Source organism: Buteo buteo, chromosome 27 (genome assembly GCF_964188355.1).
Source record: "Buteo buteo chromosome 27, bButBut1.hap1.1, whole genome shotgun sequence".
NCBI lineage: Eukaryota > Metazoa > Chordata > Aves > Accipitriformes > Accipitridae > Buteo > Buteo buteo.
Window position 1 is genome coordinate 13,949,357 of NC_134197.1, and position 17,947 is coordinate 13,967,303.

The window sequence follows — 17,947 nt, forward strand, 5'->3', positions numbered from 1 at the left end:
AAACACTCATGTCTTAATATGTTAATTGATTAATACAATGTTAAGCCCCCAGGCTAGAGTAAACTTACATTTTTTTTCCTCCTTCCCTACAATTCCCCAATCTTCTTTTCATTTAGTTTTTGAGTCCTTCATTGACTACGTTGCAGTGGAACAGTTGGATGGTGATAACAAGTACGATGCAGGAGAACATGGATTGCAGGTATTTTTCTTTTTTTGAATCTCGTTTTAAATTTTATTTCTATGTCCTTGTCCTTCCATACAAAGCTATGGTAGCCAGAAAACATTGCAAAACCCATTCTAGGTTGTATCAACTGATTTGGGCGATTTTTTTCCTTAGACAAACTTTTACACAGCTCTTAATTGCTGTTACGTTTCTTAAAATGGAGCTTGGTTTTTAAAACAATCTAATTAGCAGTGAGTTTTACTTTTATACCTTTAAGTGTTTTAGTGACTAGAATGTTTAACTTCTCTACTAATCTCACGACTGAGAAGTTCTTCCTTTGACAGTAGTCTGTTCTTCTATGTGTCTAGTAAAAAAGCAGCATAGCTCTAAAAGTAAGTTTAGAGAGGTCATTTTTGTATCATCAACAAGAACGCCAAATGAACCTGTGGAATTTTAAACATTTATGTGTGTGCACGTGTTTCTGAGCTTTTCAGCGGCACTCACTGTAGGAAGCTGAAATAATTTATATAAAATTTTGTTTTTGTAAAGCTTACTTCTGCAGCCTCCAGTAATGTCAGTAATGTTCTACATATTCTTTAGCTGTTTTTAGGAAGGTACAGCATGGTAGCCAAATATTTGTTGGCTGGATACAATGAACATGAAAATTGATCAAAATTGAGTTCTTGCTTCTATATTCTCTTTTAATTTTATTTATGCAGGTAACTTGCTCTTAATGCAGTGAGGTGTTTACATGTGCTTGTATGAATGGCCTAAATTTAAATGAACTGAGTACTAGTAAGTGTTACTGGAGTAGCTCATGGGAAAGTTGGTGCAGTGTTAAGATAAGTTAACCACGATTCAATTTTTGAACCATTCTTTGGTGCACGTTGTGTTGTCAAGCCTATAGAATGAAAGTCCGTAGGAAGAGTGTCTGCAGCAAACAAGCATGTTGAGTTGCTAAAAATCTTGCCATTTCAACCCTCTATTTTTTTCAAAATTTCTAGGAGGCAGAGAAAGGTGTGAAGTTCCTAACATTGCCACCAGTATTACACCTACAGCTCATGAGATTTATGTATGATCCTCAGACTGACCAAAACATCAAGATAAATGACAGGTAAGTTTGGTTGGTTGGGTTTTTTTTCATTGTAGAATTTGGACCTGTGAATGTATTTTGTCAAAAATAGTTTGCCAAAAGCCTATTTTTGATTCAACCCCAAGGGGTAGGTTTGTGCAGTCACACAAGTGTTGGAGGTCCCCAAAAGGTGCACTGATTGAATGTTAAGGTTCTGAATGACAAATTGAATACTTAGTCATTTGTAGCTGTTGTTTTGAATATGAAACAAGTGAATGCATCTTTTAACACTTTGTGGAACATTCTTTGTGCCATGTGTGGAAAGTTGGTACGTTCCCATAGTCTGCCACAGGAGTGAGTAGGATGAATAAGTAGTCCTCTGCTTTCCCTCCATCTATTTCCATGCCCATTCACTGTAAGAAGAGGCTGATAATTTCTCAAGGAGATATGTTGTTGGTTGTAAACTAAACCTGTATTGCAACAATTTCAGTCTCACCAAGAAGGTGAGGCTGCAGCAGATGAAAGACATTTCAAAATAATGTTCCAGTCCAGTGGTACCTGTGCTAGAAAAGCTGTATTTGTGTACTAGAAAATAACAGGTTTTGAGCTTTTCCCTTGACACAGTGAATCCAAACCAGCACTATTTCAGTTAAAGTGTTCTTACCCTTGTTACTGAGTGCATACTTTCTCAGAGGTGCTTATGAAGATTATTTTTATTCCATATTAAAACAGTATAAAATCTGCCACTGTATGCAGTATATTCCGGATAGAAATGGCATTGTAACAGTAATTTGTTGAATTTTTTTAAATTGCTTGAGTAAGCACTGATGTCTTGCATAATAGCATGTGTCTGTCTTAATTACAAATACAACTGTCTTAATTCTTTTCAAAACTAGGTTTGAGTTTCCTGAACAGTTGCCACTAGATGAATTTTTACAAAAAACAGATCCTAAAGATCCTGCGAATTACATTCTTCATGCAGTTCTAGTACACAGTGGAGATAACCATGGTGGACATTACGTTGTTTACCTAAATCCAAAGGGGGATGGCAAAGTGAGTATTGCAAAGCACCTAAACATATTTGTGTTTTGCAAATATATACTTGCACTTTTCATAATGGGCAAATCTTTGGAATTTTTCTTGCCTAATAGAAGAACTTGCTGGCACACTTACTTCATCACACAAGGATTTGACTTCTCCATGTAGTTCTTAGCTTGATATTCTTTCATCTGACACCGATTCCAATGTATTTGGGAAACTTACTTTGTATTTACAAAAAACAAAACCAGCAGCCCTCGCATCTAGTTTTTGCTCTTTAGGGGGGAGCCTGCATTTGGAGGCATTAAAGAATCACTTGCCTTCTAAAGAGGAGCAGCTTCATCTTTTCTATTGGCTTTTGGCAAAAGACTTTGAACTAAGGGAATCCCTTCAATTGTGTGTGCATACGTGTTGAAGTTCTACTGCAATCAGATTTTATCCAGCATTTTTTTTAGGCTGACTTTAAGCTGAAGCAAATACAAACATTTAAAATGTTTCCGTGACTCAGAAGTTCAATATCTTTGCATGTCCCACTGTTACAGGTTTAGGTGACTTGATTGGATCAGACGTTTATAGGTCAGGTGCCTCTTCCCTGGAGTTGACTGGTTTTCTGTGTACATGACTGTTCACAGTAAAATTAGAAGTCAGATTTTGCTGTGAATTTGTTGCTATTTGTCTTTTATTCTTACTTGGCTTTATTGTTTTAGTTTAAAATTTGCTGTAAAGTACTTTAAATGTACAAATAATTACTAGATATCTTGTGCATCACCGCTTTTTATTTTATTTTACAACAAATAAGGTCAATTTTCTGATTCATATCAAATAGATATTTGAGTAACTGTCTTAAGAAAAAGTTCTTTGAATAATTACTGGGCTTCTGATATTCATTGTAAAATGTTCAAATATTTCAATAAGGGTTTGGTATTTATGACCTTCCTTAGGCTGAGTGCAAGTAGCAGGTAGCACAAATTATACCGAACTAGATTTTTTTTTTTAAACTGATGCTGCTTGAAGAGCAATTTTAGTTACTTCAAAGAGCTGAAAGGCATGCCAGAAATAGGATTAATTTATCATTCAAGAATATGTTTTTGTGTGTAAAATTATATTTATATAAAATTTTCTCCCTAGTGGTGTAAATTTGATGACGATGTTGTATCAAGATGTACAAAGGAAGAAGCGATTGAACACAACTATGGAGGTCATGACGATGACTTATCTGTACGGCACTGTACAAATGCGTACATGTTGGTTTACATCAGGGAATCAAAATTAAGTATGTATACTCTGCGTGTGTTACAAGTTAGATTTACATACAGGGATTTAGGGCTATATTTTACTTTTGAATTGTTGATGGTCTTCCTATACAAAGGGACTTTGTTAGTTAATAGTTGGAATTTATAGATTCCATGGGATCAACCAGCCTTTCTCTCACTTCTGTAAAGTATGTGCTAATCTAGTGTCGTCTTGTCCTAGCACAGTAAGGCAAGACTGTGTATCTGCAAAGTGCTTAAGCCTTGATTGTTTTATAGGATGGAAGAATTAGTGAACTAACTTCAGTGATGGAAACTAAATCCAATTTATTATGAATATATAGGTATATGTATACTAAAACCAGACTTGAGTGTTGGCAATTTTTTTTTTTTTAATCCTGAAATGAATATTTAATTCAGAAGTCTATGATACACATTTCATGGAAGTAGTGTGTTTTGGCTTGGGATAAGAAATGCTGCTTTTGCCAGAACATGATGATATCAAACCATGTTTTTAATTAAAAGATGAAAAAAGCCGGTTTTGACTTCAAATCAGAGGAAAGTCAAGTGTGTATAAAGAAAACCCTGTTTGACGTAAATCTTGAAATGACATCACAAAATCTGCTTTGGTAGGTGAAGTTTTGCAGCCTGTCACGGACCATGATATTCCTCAACAACTTGTAGAAAGGCTACAAGAAGAGAAAAGGATAGAAGCTCAGAAGAGGAAGGAGAGGCAGGAAGCTCACCTCTATATGCAAGTGCAGGTCAGCTTTTGAAACAGATCAAGTTGCAACTGCCTTACTATTAAAATTCAGAGTGTTGAGCCACCCAAGACAACTCTTGATTTTCTTTTTTTTTAAAAATTTGTGTTTGGAAGTAGTGGTTTGAAGTGAAATTATTATTTTAGTGCTTGTAAGTATATTTACGTATGCAACGAATCATAAAGAAACAAACAGTTCTGTATGTTATAGACATTTCTGTTTTCTCTAGAAGTTACATGCTTGCAAGTAGAAATAGTAAGTTCAGGTGAAAGGAAAAGGACCAAGTTATTTTGAATGGCTGCCCTGCCACCGCACTTTCATCTCCTTCAGGAATTATTTTCTAAAATTAGAATGTATCTAGCCATAGGCTGCAAGCCTGGACTACTGCCAAATGAAGCTCATCAAGTAGAAGCAGAAGGGGAGAGTGCTTATATTTGCAATTATCTTTTTGGAAAAGCCAGATGGACTAGATTGTTATGAATTGCCTTAAGGAACCCTGTTTATGGCTCTTTCCAGAGCCCATCTGGCACAAGAAAATAGAACCCGTTTTCCATTTGCCTCCATGTTTCCTTGCATCTTCTTTCTGGTGTTCATAAGTAGAGATGTTGGTGAAGTTTAGCTTATTCTACACTGCATTTACACTAGAGCTGTTTTCAGTGGAGGGACTAGCAGAGTTGCACTGTTTGTCTTTGTTAACAAAGAATGCATGGGAGCTGTGGGAGATCACAGGAAACATTTTAGGCCAGCCTCCTTGCATTACACCACTAAAATAATTATGTAGCCTTTTTTTAAGTGCCAAGATTGTTAGAGCACATGTTTCCAAGATTGGGATCTAAGTGCAACTGGTTTTTAATTGTTTGGGATTTGTAAGAATTAGTGTATTTTAATTACTTACACTGACTTGACTATCAATCACCATTTTTTAATTTCATTATAATCTGTATACATGCGAATTTTCTTCGTGAGAATGCAAATAGTGTTAGCAGTGTGCCACTATCCAGAGAGCCAGTGTTGTTGCATAGTTAAGCATCATAAAAAGGTATTACGTTGTGCAGCTGAGTTAATACGAATAGTAACCTTTAAATGTGATTTTTCAGATAGTGGCAGAGGATCAGTTCTGTGGTCACCAAGGCAATGATATGTATGATGAAGAAAAAGTGAAATACACTGTTTTCAAAGTACTAAAAAACTCCACTCTTACAGAATTTGTTCAAAATCTCTCTCAAACGATGGTAAGTTTTCTCTAGCTGAATGTCTGTATGTATTTATTGTATTACATTACAGTTGCTTCATAGTCTTTATCTTCTCCTGGTAATGGCAGCAGTCATAATTCAGACCTTTTAAAACAGAAGATCTATTTGGGCTTAATAAAAGTATCTTAGCCTTTTTTTTGTTTCCTGTCACAATTTTTGTTTATTGTAGGGATTTCCCCAGGATCAAATCAGATTATGGCCAATGCAAGCTAGAAGTAATGGAACAAAAAGACCTGCAATGTTAGATAATGAAGCAGATGGCAATAAAACGGTAAATATTCGATAGAGGACATTATTTCTGTACATCACCCATGATTTTTAGTTCTCCTTAAGAATCTGTAAGTTTGGGACATCAGATTTTTCAAGGTTTTAATCTAACCTGTATCTGGTAAAGTTTGATACTTGAGAAGACTTGAGATTTAGTGGATTGATTTGGATAGGAGGGAGGAGTGTGGTGCACGATTTTATTTCCATGAAAAAAAGCATGATCATGATTTTTATGGTATATTTCAAACAGAAATGTCTTTTTGAGTCCTCCATTATTTGGGCAAAAACTCTGGATTTAATTAAATGTGTTGCTTAAAATGTAAAACATTGTGTCTAAATACCACAGAAAACAGTGACTGGTTTCACTCTCCTGTTACTTCTAAAATGAAGTAATTTTCTTGCCATAATAAAGCAAGCTGTAGGTATATTTTTAAAATGAAACAGAAGTAGGTCCATTTTAAATAAAAGCTCATTTGTGCTTCATTAAAACTTTTTTGGTGTTTTTGTATCCGTCATTGTTTCTCTTAATAAACTTCATAAACTTCCTGTCATTAATGCAACTAAAAAAAACCCAAACCCAAAACCGTCATTCTCCCACTCATAGAATGTCATAAAGTTCTTGTATCTGATGAAAATGCAGGTATCAGGTTATATTATATTCTCCAGAGACTTTTTTTCTTCTTCCACATCTTTCTACATAGATGATTGAGCTCAGTGACAATGAAAATCCATGGACAATATTTTTGGAAACAGTAGATCCAGAGATGGCTGCTACTGGAGCAACATTACCCAAGTTTGATAAAGATCGTAAGCATATATGCTAAAACTTGAGTAAATAAAAAATACTTTATTTTGGGTATATTTCAGAAAACATTGTGCGCTCCTTTTTTCAATGATGACACTGATGTACCCATTAAACGACAGTGCTGAATTTAGTTTCTTCTCATGCAGTTTTTCCCCTCATTTCTCTCCAAGTGTAAAACATTTCACATTTTTCATGTTTTTAGAATCACTGAACAAATTTATATATATACATACATACATATATATAGTTGATCTATAAAAATGCACCATTTAAGAATATTTTAAGGGCATTAATCAAATTAATAAACCAAAGACACATCTTTGTTACTGTTTAAAGAAAAACATCTAGTTGATCTCCCCCCTGCCGCCCCGATATACTCAAATAAGCCTTACTTAAAATTAAATCTTGTTTCTTAATTTGTAGACGATGTAATGTTGTTTCTGAAGATGTATGATCCGAAGACTCGAAGTTTGAATTATTGTGGACATATCTACACACCTATATCCTGTAAAATACGTGAGTTCTGAAATTCAATTTCATTGTTATAATTGAAACTTTTAAAAGACAATAGATTGTATATCTTTTTCTTTTAATATTAGTTTTATCACTGAAATAAAAGGCAGGCCACAGAAAGAAATTCTGATTTCTCCCAGCACCTGATAGTTTTCTTCCCCATGTTGTGTCAGTGAAACTTTCTGCAACGCTGAGAGTGTTGCCTTAATACACTGTTGGCTGTCAGTTAATTTTTTGTTACAGGTTTGCTGTATTTGCCAGGTGTTGCTGTACATAAACAGCTGTTTCAGACTTGCTGTAAAGCTTTGTGATTTGATACTGCTCTCCAGTTTGGTTTTTTCCTTCTATTTCAAGGGTTTTTTTGTGAAATGTATTTCTGCAATAGCTTTTAAAATAACTCTACTATAACTTTTCACTATGGTAGCATAAGAGCAGCTGCTCAGACTGAATTGGGCATAGGCCTTGGTTTTCACATGGGCCCATTTAAAGAATTCAGCAAATGTCCACTGAGTAAAAATATTTCAATTTGTCATTTTGAATGTCTCAATTTGTTGACTTACGTACATGCTTTCTAATTCTGTATTTTAGCTGTCTTAATTTCTTTTTTTTTCTTTTAAAGAGATTAAAATTTTTCTCTGGGGAAAGAACAGTATTACTTCATCCTCTGATCTTGGGTGGCCTTGCACATAGTTTTGTTGTTGTTCAGATGAAGTGGAAGGAAACCTTAAAGTCTGTCACTGGGTTGAATGTCAGTAAGGGAAGCTTTAATCTGGAAGGCTCTCTTTCTTAGGCATTTAAAAACTATTTATCCAGGGTAGAAAAATAGGTTATTTCCTTTTTGCAGGAGGTCTCACTAGCAGTTAAAGTGCAACGCATTTCACATTCCTTTCCTTTTCCAATAGGTGACTTGCTTCCAGTTATGTGTGAGAGAGCAGGATTTCCACAAGAAACTAACCTTATCCTCTATGAGGTTTGGATTGATAGAATTTTTTAACATTTTTGTCTTTTACATGCTGTAACTAGAGAAAAAGAATCTTTATTCAGTTAAGAAAAGGTTGCTCATAACAATTGTAATTTCTAAATCATAAGCACCCTGTGACCTGTAGCTTTGAAGTCTACAGTGCTGCAAGAGAGTAGCAGCAGACATTTAACTTCAAAACAGATTTAAAATTAAAGAGCTAAAGGTGTGAGGCTTTAAAAATAAAAAATCTCTATATGAAGTCCTACATAAGCAGCGTTACTGTGCTAAATCTGTGCATATCCTCTGAGTCGCCGTGTTAGAGGAGCTAATGCTGCTAACATGAGTGGTCATTGTACCTTCAGTGCCCCCCTTAGACAGCGAATTGAGAAAATGTTGCATCTTGTTCCTTCCTTCCCCAAGTTAGAAGTCAGCAAACAAAATACTCCAGTCTGCTAACATGTTTCTGCCCAAATACAGAAATAGTAAATCTTTATAACTGCTGTGTTTATTGAGTGATGAAGATGTAGATCTTGCCAAGGCAAAGTCCTTGCTGTAGTAACAACGACGATTTTTTTTTTAATTTTTTTTTTTTTTTAATTGCAATTTTTGTTAGTAGTTGTGCTGCTCTCTCTGGTGGTTCTAGGGGAGTATGCACACTTCCATCCTAAAAAGCAGAACTGTCAGGTACCCCTAATCTGTGCAAGTCAGGGTTGCAGTTTGATTCCGGTTTATTTAGACAGGTCTTTTTATCCCAAGAGGTCAACCTCTTACCTCTACAGGTAATAAATACGTAACACGGATATAGATATTTTATAATATATGCATTTTTAATATGTTTGTTGGTTTGTTTTTTTTTTTAAAGACAAATTAATTGCTCTACAAAAGTTCTGCACTTTTAAAATAAGTGAGCATAATCAGTGTTCTTCAAGCTTCCTGGAAGCTGCATCAGTAGAAAATTAATCTCTGAATTTTGGAACATTTTCAGTGCGAACAAGATAATGCTGAATGGTAAAATACTTTTGAAAATTAAGGTAACTTGAGTGAGACTGCAAAGGTAAAAATGAGCAGGCAGCTTTATCAATAGCAATTAGATGTATCTGGACCTTAGCTAAAATTACATTTAATTTGCATATATATGTCTCGATCCACTAGTTTCAGTTGAAAGAATATTCAGGTTACCTTATCTGATTATGTCTTCACTATTGTGACCTTTATTTTTGTCTTTTGCTGATTCTGTGATCAACAATTTTTGTTCTTTATTGCAGGAAGTTAAACCCAATTTAACAGAAAGGATTCAAGACTATGATGTATCTCTTGATAAAGCTCTTGATGAACTCATGGATGGTGACATCATAGTGTTTCAGAAGTATGTATCTTAAGGGGCCAGCTTATCATTGCAATTAAATCACCTGGTTCACTTTGCAAATAGAACTTCCCTTAATTTAGCATTTCTAACAAGAGCAAAGTACAATTTTCCAACAGTAGACATGTTCTCATTTGTATATTCAAAGGGGAAATGAAAAAATATTGGTAGTATTTTAATTATCACATGCCACATTATTTAAGGAAAAGAAGGTTTCATCCTAGTTTAGCAAACTAATAACCTCAAATAGGTCTTAATATTACCAAAGAGTGTGGTTCAGCAATGCACGTGAGTTCTGCAGCTTTTTACTTGGAGCCACTGTAACTTAGACACTGAAGAGCCTACCAACATTTCAGATCTTGGGCTCAGTACCATTACCACTGTACAAGGCTCTTGGCTTGGAGCTCCTTTCAGCCTAGAACTAAACTAAACTGCTTTCCCTTTTTTTCCTTTTACTCATGCTCACAGTAAGTTCCTTATTGGTCTACGGTGATGAGGTGCTCCCAATTTGCCTGAGCATATGCGACTTACAGGTGTACTGGCGCTTCAACTGGAGTTTTCTCCAAGGCAGGAGAACTCCTGCATCTTGTATCCATTAAAGGGATCTTTCTTAAGCTTGTCAGGGCTATAAATCAGCATTTCTATGCTCTCACTCCTGATGGTCACACCCAACTGTGTTGCTCTGTTTCTCTCCATGGGCTGACAGTGGGTGGAAGCCAGCTAGTCTATCTTCAGCACTCTTACCCCAGATTATGTGAGATGAATGTATTTCTCATGTCATGCCTTGGAACTCGCATTCCCTGTTGACCCAGTTGGTGTTATGCACCTTTGGCTGGCTGCTGACTCCTGGGTAAGTGCACAGCTTGTACCCTGGTGCTATTTCTCCGCTGAGAAGATAGGGGTACCAGTCAGTAGTGACCCAAACCAGCGTCTCTGCTGACTGTTTTGCTTCTGTGGTTCAAGGATTGCTATTCTACATCTGGCCTCTGTGCAAAGCCGTTAATACAGGACTATATGGAAAGCTGTGGCAGCGTTAGTACAGACGCACAATAATGTGCCAGGGTGGGAGGGAGGGACGGACGACTACTGGTAGAATGCTGCTGTGAAACGACTGGATTCAGAGTATTGCCGGATTGCCAAATGAGTGAGCACAGTGTGCGAGTGTGTTTGCCCTTGCACTGCACAGAAATACTCTGAGGTGTGGGTCACTACTGACTGTATTAGTTCTACTGTGTACGAGTGGTGGATCTTTAAAAGGTTTCTAAACTTTATTTCTGTATCTCTCAACTGTTGCTGACTTACTGTAGAACATGTTTTCAAAAGACCTAACTGCTTGTATATGTAACAATGTGATATGTAATGGTATTATCATTTGTTTGCTCTTGTAGGGATGACCCAGAAAATGATAACAGTGAGCTACCAACAGCTAAAGAATACTTCCGAGACCTCTATCATCGTGTGGATGTCATTTTCTGTGATAAAACCATCCCCAATGACCCAGGCTTTGTTGTTACTTTATCCAATAGGATGAATTACTTTCAGGTGTGTGTCCCGTTTGTTTCTCTGCTTTTGTTTCCTTGTTCTGAAAGTAACTGCTGTGCTAGTTCACAAGTGCGTTATACGTACTTTTAGAAAAGAGTAGATCTGTTCTTGCACACTTCTTGCATTGTGGTAATGAAAAATTTAAGGAAGCCACTAATGCTTGTGAGAAGAAAATACTCTAAAAAACCCCAGTTTTATTAATAATGAGTTATTTGACAATAGGATTCTTGATATGCCATTCTGCTCAGTCAGGGAAATGATATTCTAATGAAATTATACATTTGCTTTCTAAGTGACATGTAAAACTTGCTCAACTTATTTAGCTGTTAAAAGGAAAATACCTTGGGAATCTAGTGATACCTATTTTCTGCTTGTAATATCACCAACTATATTCATTTTGTAGACCAAACTTCATTGCCTTCTTCAAACAATGCTGTTTAATGCTCAGTGGCCCTAACAGATCAAACCTGTTGTGTTCATAAAGGGTGGCTGGGGGTGTCTAGAAGAGGAAAACTGGACAGTGAAACTTTAAAAAAAAAAATAAAATAAAATAAGGTTGGTGTGATCTATTAAGAGCCTGAGTAGTTTTGGCTCCCTACAGTTCTCCTGCAGTTGCTTTTGTCAGAAAACCCAGACAGTTTATTTTCTGTCACCAAAGGCAGGAACTTTGAGCACCTGCATACACAGGGGAAGTCATGGATGACTTTTGCTATCCTGTTCTCATTGTCTGTTTTTCAGCAACTCACTTTCTTTCATTTCATTTTTACTTGTAATGTAAGTTTTTATAGGGGCTTCTTTTTTTTGATGAGGGAAAAATAGACAGGGAATCCCCATGCTTTTAGTGAGGCAGTGACATGAAATATACTGATGGGAATAATGTGGTGATATTACCCAGCAAACTAACTTCCTTGGAGTAAATTAAAGAACAGTGGTAATTTTCAAAGAGCAAGTCTTACTTATTTCTCCACTAATACTATAATGAAAAACAAAACAAACAAAAAAACCCAAACAAAAACAAACAAAAAGGCAAACAAAAAAATCCCACCCCAAAACCAAACCAAACCAAAAAAGGAGTAGAGCTATTGTGGATTTTGTGGCCTTTTGGTGACAGTGATTTATTGTAATAAAACAGACAGTCTCCTCTCTTTTTTTTTTTTTTTTCCCCTCACATAGCTTATTCTTTGTCAACTGTTCAGAAGCTAAAGATGCTAGTTTATTTTGCCTTAGAAGTAGACATAGTGCGTTTCTCAGAATTTCAGTAGCATAATGTTCTTGATGTGTAATGAATGACTGTATGGTTGTAGAGCAATGTCATAATTGTCTGAAATAATTCAGAACTTACAAAAAAAATTTATTTGCAGGTTGCAAAGACAGTTGCGCAAAGACTTAATACGGATCCAATGCTATTACAGTTTTTCAAGTCCCAAGGGTAAGATGAATATCCTTAGTGTTCTGTGTCTAAACTATTCTTTAAAATACTTAGCCCAAATACTTAGCCTAAGTATAGATAGGTAGTAGTTACTTGGTGGCTTTTTCCAGGTTGTTAACTAATTCTTTACCGGTAAAATGTTAGCATTCTGGCATGCACAGCAAGTTGCATAGACAGTTTTAAGTATTGCAACAGCTGGCTCTAAAGCCTCAACGAATTGCACATTTTAGAAGAGTTCTAGTAAGTGTCATTGAAAAAAGCTGCATTTTTAAAGGATCATTGTTTAAATTTCCAAAATCATTAATTCAAAGCCTTACTGTATGGGACAAATTATTAAGCTAATGCAAGTGCTGTTAAAGTGAATGCAGAGTTCTGGAATGGAGGAGAGCAGAAACAAGTGCGCATAAAAGCAGGATTTTTGCTGATTTTTACAGGTTTAAATGCAGGAGTTGATTCACTGATTTTCCCCCACCTCCCCCAAAGTCTGCAAATAAGGTTTAATGAAGATGATGATGATCTAACAAATTCACAGCTGCTAAAAGGGACATTTCTGGTTGAAGTGCTGTTTTCAGGCACAGTTGTGTAAAACTGGATTTGAATCTGTATAAAACTATAGCAGAAAACAGCATATTAGTTATATGTAGAAATAATGCACACACACAAATTACACCATCTTTTTGTATTCATGTAAATGTAGGTTGCTCTTTATTAACCTGTAGGTATCTCCATCATCAATGAGACTGTCGTAATTTGAGTAGCTCTTTATAGTTTACAGTGCTGTGGTGATTCTGGAATTTGCTGTGTCATATGGCTCCACAAATTAACCTTTCACAATCCAAAGCATGTGCTGCTATACTAGTAGTTTCAGAGGAATATAGGTCTGCCACCCTGCAGCATTAAAGGTGAGCCTGTAAACATCCAAGAGAGTGAACATGCACAGTGAATGGTATTTCTGTCCCATACACTCACCTGTCTTTAAAAATCACTAATGCACTGAATATAATGCTGCTTAGGCTGTGCTAGCAATTATGTAAAACTGGAAGCCAGGAATAAAAATGTACTTGGTACTTCGATTTACTGAGCAGTGATGGATTGTAAAGAGATACTTATGTTTTTCTTTTTCCTTCTGTAGTTATAGGGATGGCCCTGGTAATCCTCTTAGACATAATTATGAAGGTACTTTAAGAGATCTTCTGCAGTTCTTCAAGCCTAGGCAACCTAAAAAACTTTACTATCAACAGGTAAGAGTCTTTTGTTTTTATTGGTGCAAATTTTAAAAAAATAATTCGGCCCCATACAAAGTATGCCTAAAGTGTTTTTCTTTTCTTCCTTAAGCTCAAAATGAAAATAACTGATTTTGAAAACAGAAGAAGTTTTAAATGCATATGGCTAAATAGCCAGTTTAGGGAAGAGGTGAGTGAAGCTGGCTGTTACACACTTGCTATCATTTCTGTGTCAAAGCTGGTATGGCTGTGATGATGGTTCACACTGTTGTCCCTCAATAACACAAAATTAGAACAAAGTTGTGTCTTATGTAAAAACCCAACCAATCAACAACAACAATAAAGCCCAAACCACCAAAAAATTAAAAGAATTGTTTCAGTTCTTACAAAAATTTTGAAGATAACATAGGTGTTCACTTTGGTAATTGTTATCTTTTAAAAATGAAATTTTGATGAAGAGAAGAATCCCATGTATTCTGTGCTTTAATATGGTTGTTTACATTTTCAGGTTTTCTAACAATTTTTCTGTTTCAAATTCCATAGGAAATAACAGTATATCCAGATAAGCATGGTTGTGTGCGAGACCTGTTAGAAGAATGTAAAAAAGTTGTAGAACTCTCTGAAAAAGGTTCAGGGAAATTAAGGTAAAGCTGGAAGATTTTGATTTCTTTTATGTGACCATGTGAATTTTATGCAGAAAAGCATCCATAGAATTTAAAATACTGTGGAAACCATTATTATCAAATGTAGTCTGAGACTATGTTAGAAGTAAAAAGCTTCCAGAGTCACATTGTTAAGAGAGTTCTTATTAACTATGAATATAAATTATATAAAATTATTTGTTTTGTATTTCATAAAGCTACATCCTTGAGATGCGTAAGTTTCATGAATTGCAGTTGTTAACTCACAATTTAATAATTGTTTCAAATTTAAGCATTTCATGCTGTTCACTTCTCAGGAGTTAAGAAAAGTGAGGTCATCTAAAGAGAGTTTAAGAAACAATCTAAATTAAAAACCTTCATCTTGTAATTGCGCATAATGGCTTTTTTTGCCATGAGCCAGAAGTGGTTTAACCTCTTGTAACTTTACAGCTTAATTTTTATTAAAGACTGAATTTAAAGTTTTACAAATACAGTAGTAGCATCTGTTTACATCCTGACTACACTAATTCTTCTCAAAGTTAGAGAAAGAAATGCTGCATTGATTTCTTAAATTTTTTTTTGTTTAAGTTTTTTTATGCTTTTTCCTGTTTGTTTATTTTTAAGGCTGCTAGAAATTGTAAGTTACAAAATAATTGGTGTCCATCAGGAAGATGAGCTGTTAGAGTGTTTGTCACCTGCAACAAGTCGAACGTTTCGAATAGAGGTAAATATTACTTTCTTAAAGAAACTTTAAAACTTGACTTTGAGAAAAGAAACTCTCCAGTGGTAATTCTCATTTTCTGGATTCCGATTTTCGAATACTCTGATCTTTGCAGCAAGCAAGATTACATGATTATATATATGTACTTTTAAAGATAATACTTCTAAAATTTTTCCTCTGTTCCACCTGCTTACCTATAATGATGTCATTCCTTAATTTTTTATGTATGTTTATTGTAACAATACAGGAAGACTTGGCAAGGGCCTGTCCGTAGGACATTTGCTGCCTTAGCAATAATTCCAAGGTTGGTTTGAGGACTTGTGATATAAATGTTTATTCTTTGAATCCACTTTCATACTCTAAACTTCAGTATTCTAGAAGACTTTCTTTCTTTTCCTGTTAAGTTTGAGCTTCTTGATCCAAATTTTGATACTTAGGTGATTTTTTTTTCCTAAACATTTCATCATTCAAATCTGGTAACTTGCCTCAAAGATCAGAAATTTAAAAAAAAGAAAGTTTCCAGTGTAAACTATAATAAGGAGATGACAAGAGGTCTGTGATACTGCTATCAGCTACTACTACAGCTGATAGAAAATTTCATGTCCAAAAAGCCATTTGAGGAAGCTGGGAGAGTGTTTACTGAATCGGGAAAGCTGAAATGCTGTCATGCCGGCGATGAGCGACTCTTGTAAAAAGACTCTGTCAAACAGCATGGTTGTTTTAATTGTTTTTAAATAGATCTGTTTTACATCAGTAACAGTACATCAATTATGCTTTTAGTTACTTAATAAGTTGCTTTTTGGGGAAGTTTTAGCTGATTGCAGTCATAATTTTATGTCTGGATCTAGGAAATTCCTCTGGACCAGGTAGATATAGATAAAGAAAACGAGATGCTAATCACAGTGGCACATTTCCACAAAGAGGTTTTTGGGACATTTGGAATTCCATTCTTGCTGAGGATACACCAGGTACAGTATGCCTCTTTTTCTCCCCATGGGATTATATTGATGATGTTTTCTTAAAGCACTGTCAAAGAAATTAATATAAAAAGTATATAGGAAAATACTGCTTGTGTATAAAGGGTTCTGCCCCATATATGCCTTTTTACGGTTAAATCATTTAGCGTTTCAGTTATCTTTTGCATATACACATTTAGTGTTTCGGTGAGCCTGTGCAACATCTAGAAAGTATGCATTCAGCATCAGCCAAGGACTTGAAATGCTATCAAAGCAATACTACCTCCTTCCCCAAACCCCTGCAGATGCCCACCCCTGCAAAAAACCAACCAACTAGAATCCTGTTTCTAATACCACTTAAGTAATTGCGATGCAGACTTGTTGGCAAAAGTGGCTAGGCCATGGTTGCTTGGCTTCTGACTGAGACACATGATTACAAAAAACAAGTTAGCTTTCTTCAACATTTTCTAAGATAACTTTGCATTTTATAATGTCTATAATTTGATGTGCTTTATCTTCTAGGGCTGGAATTTAATACAAAAGTGAAAGCTAATTTTGAAAGCTTAATTAAAATTCTTAAGTTTTTATGTGGTGCTGCTCCAGCTGAATGTCACACTGATTCTTTTAATATCAAAGTATATTTCTGGGGGCAATTAGTAATTTGCTTCTAAACTTTTTCTGGTTCATGTATGTTAGTTTGTATGAAAACTACCTACTTTTCTAAAAGTTTTGGAATGAGAAATACATCTGCATCTCTGCATCCCATAGAACTTTACTATATTTCCATATTTTTGACCAATGTAGAGTAAAACCTGTGTGTTGATTTCTGGTGGAAACCATTTGCACTGACTGCATTTCCCTGTCTATGACAGTTGATACATATTATTGATCTTTAAGTTGATGGTATCCATCACTTTTGGGGGCAGTTTACATACACAGCATGCAGAAACATACTATAAAACGTTACTAATTGAGGGGGAGCATCACAGGTGTAGAGGTTTTAAAAAGTAATATGCTTAGAAAGGATATGTAAAATTTTTTTTCCAAATGCCCATTTTGCTGCTAATCTTCTAACTGTGTTTCTTAACTTTAACCTGACTTGCACATGTCATTAGCAGTTCTTGGTCAATTTATGGGACAGTTTGCATAATGATGAATCAGTAAGACTTAAAGTTGCTGAATTTATAGCAACTGTTGTATGTTGTTATTCCGTATGGTAGTGAATGATGTTGATACTTGTGTAATTCTGTAAATAACTGAGAGATTAAGGCAACATATTTCAATGAAGCTTGAAGCAGGAAATACTAACAGCATCCTTTTTTTTCCTAGATTTTTTTGACATTAAAAATCTTGTTGTAATTATTAGGGTGAACACTTTAGAGAGGTTATGAAGCGGATTCAGACAATGCTGGACATACAAGAAAAAGAATTTGAAAAGGTAATGTCAAGTTGGGAGAGTTTTTATTGCTGATTGTGGACCCTAAATGAGTTTATTTTAAGAAGCTGGAACACCACAGATTTGGGATAAGTGTAGATTTTAATCAGTAGAATAGTTGCTTGACTTAAATAGTGCTTTTTCTGAGAATAATGAGGTAGGGTGTGTAAGAGTAGTATTTCTGTCCTCCTTCAAAAGAGATATTTGGCAAAACTTTAAAGTAACCTAGAAAAGTTTACATGGTGCAGGACCTCTAGAGGCCACCCACTTCAGGTTCCTGCTCAGAGCAGAACTAGTTTAAAATTAAGTCAGGTTGCTCAGGGTTTTACCTAGCTGCAATTTGAAAACTCCCAAGGATGGGAATTCTGCCACATTCTGGACACTGTATTTTAGAGCATTACCACTATCATTGTGAAGACTTCCCCCCACCCCCCTTGCATGTAATCAGACTTTCTCATTTTGCAGCTTGTGGTAGTTTACCTCTTGTCCTTTTGCTGTGCAGCACTTTGAGAAGAGTCTGCTTCTGTGTAACACCCTTCAGTTGGTGGAATACT

General features: G+C 35.5%; 1 protein-coding gene across 2 annotated transcripts in view; it reads left to right on the top strand.

Annotated features, from left to right (window-relative positions):
- Window positions 1-17,947, top strand: part of USP7 (ubiquitin specific peptidase 7) — a 75,595-nt gene that overhangs the window by 52,936 nt on the left and 4,712 nt on the right. For both annotated transcript variants that reach the window (XM_075058729.1, XM_075058730.1), the window contains 19 exons: window positions 117-199; window positions 1,168-1,277; window positions 2,132-2,288; window positions 3,402-3,546; window positions 4,157-4,287; window positions 5,382-5,516; window positions 5,707-5,808; window positions 6,506-6,611; window positions 7,033-7,125; window positions 8,025-8,092; window positions 9,349-9,449; window positions 10,835-10,988; window positions 12,350-12,417; window positions 13,550-13,658; window positions 13,753-13,830; window positions 14,184-14,284; window positions 14,906-15,005; window positions 15,851-15,970; window positions 17,325-17,396. In XM_075058729.1, the coding sequence (XP_074914830.1) occupies window positions 117-199; window positions 1,168-1,277; window positions 2,132-2,288; window positions 3,402-3,546; window positions 4,157-4,287; window positions 5,382-5,516; window positions 5,707-5,808; window positions 6,506-6,611; window positions 7,033-7,125; window positions 8,025-8,092; window positions 9,349-9,449; window positions 10,835-10,988; window positions 12,350-12,417; window positions 13,550-13,658; window positions 13,753-13,830; window positions 14,184-14,284; window positions 14,906-15,005; window positions 15,851-15,970; window positions 17,325-17,396 (2,033 nt within the window). The remainder of the gene's footprint in view (window positions 1-116; window positions 200-1,167; window positions 1,278-2,131; window positions 2,289-3,401; window positions 3,547-4,156; window positions 4,288-5,381; window positions 5,517-5,706; window positions 5,809-6,505; window positions 6,612-7,032; window positions 7,126-8,024; window positions 8,093-9,348; window positions 9,450-10,834; window positions 10,989-12,349; window positions 12,418-13,549; window positions 13,659-13,752; window positions 13,831-14,183; window positions 14,285-14,905; window positions 15,006-15,850; window positions 15,971-17,324; window positions 17,397-17,947) is intronic.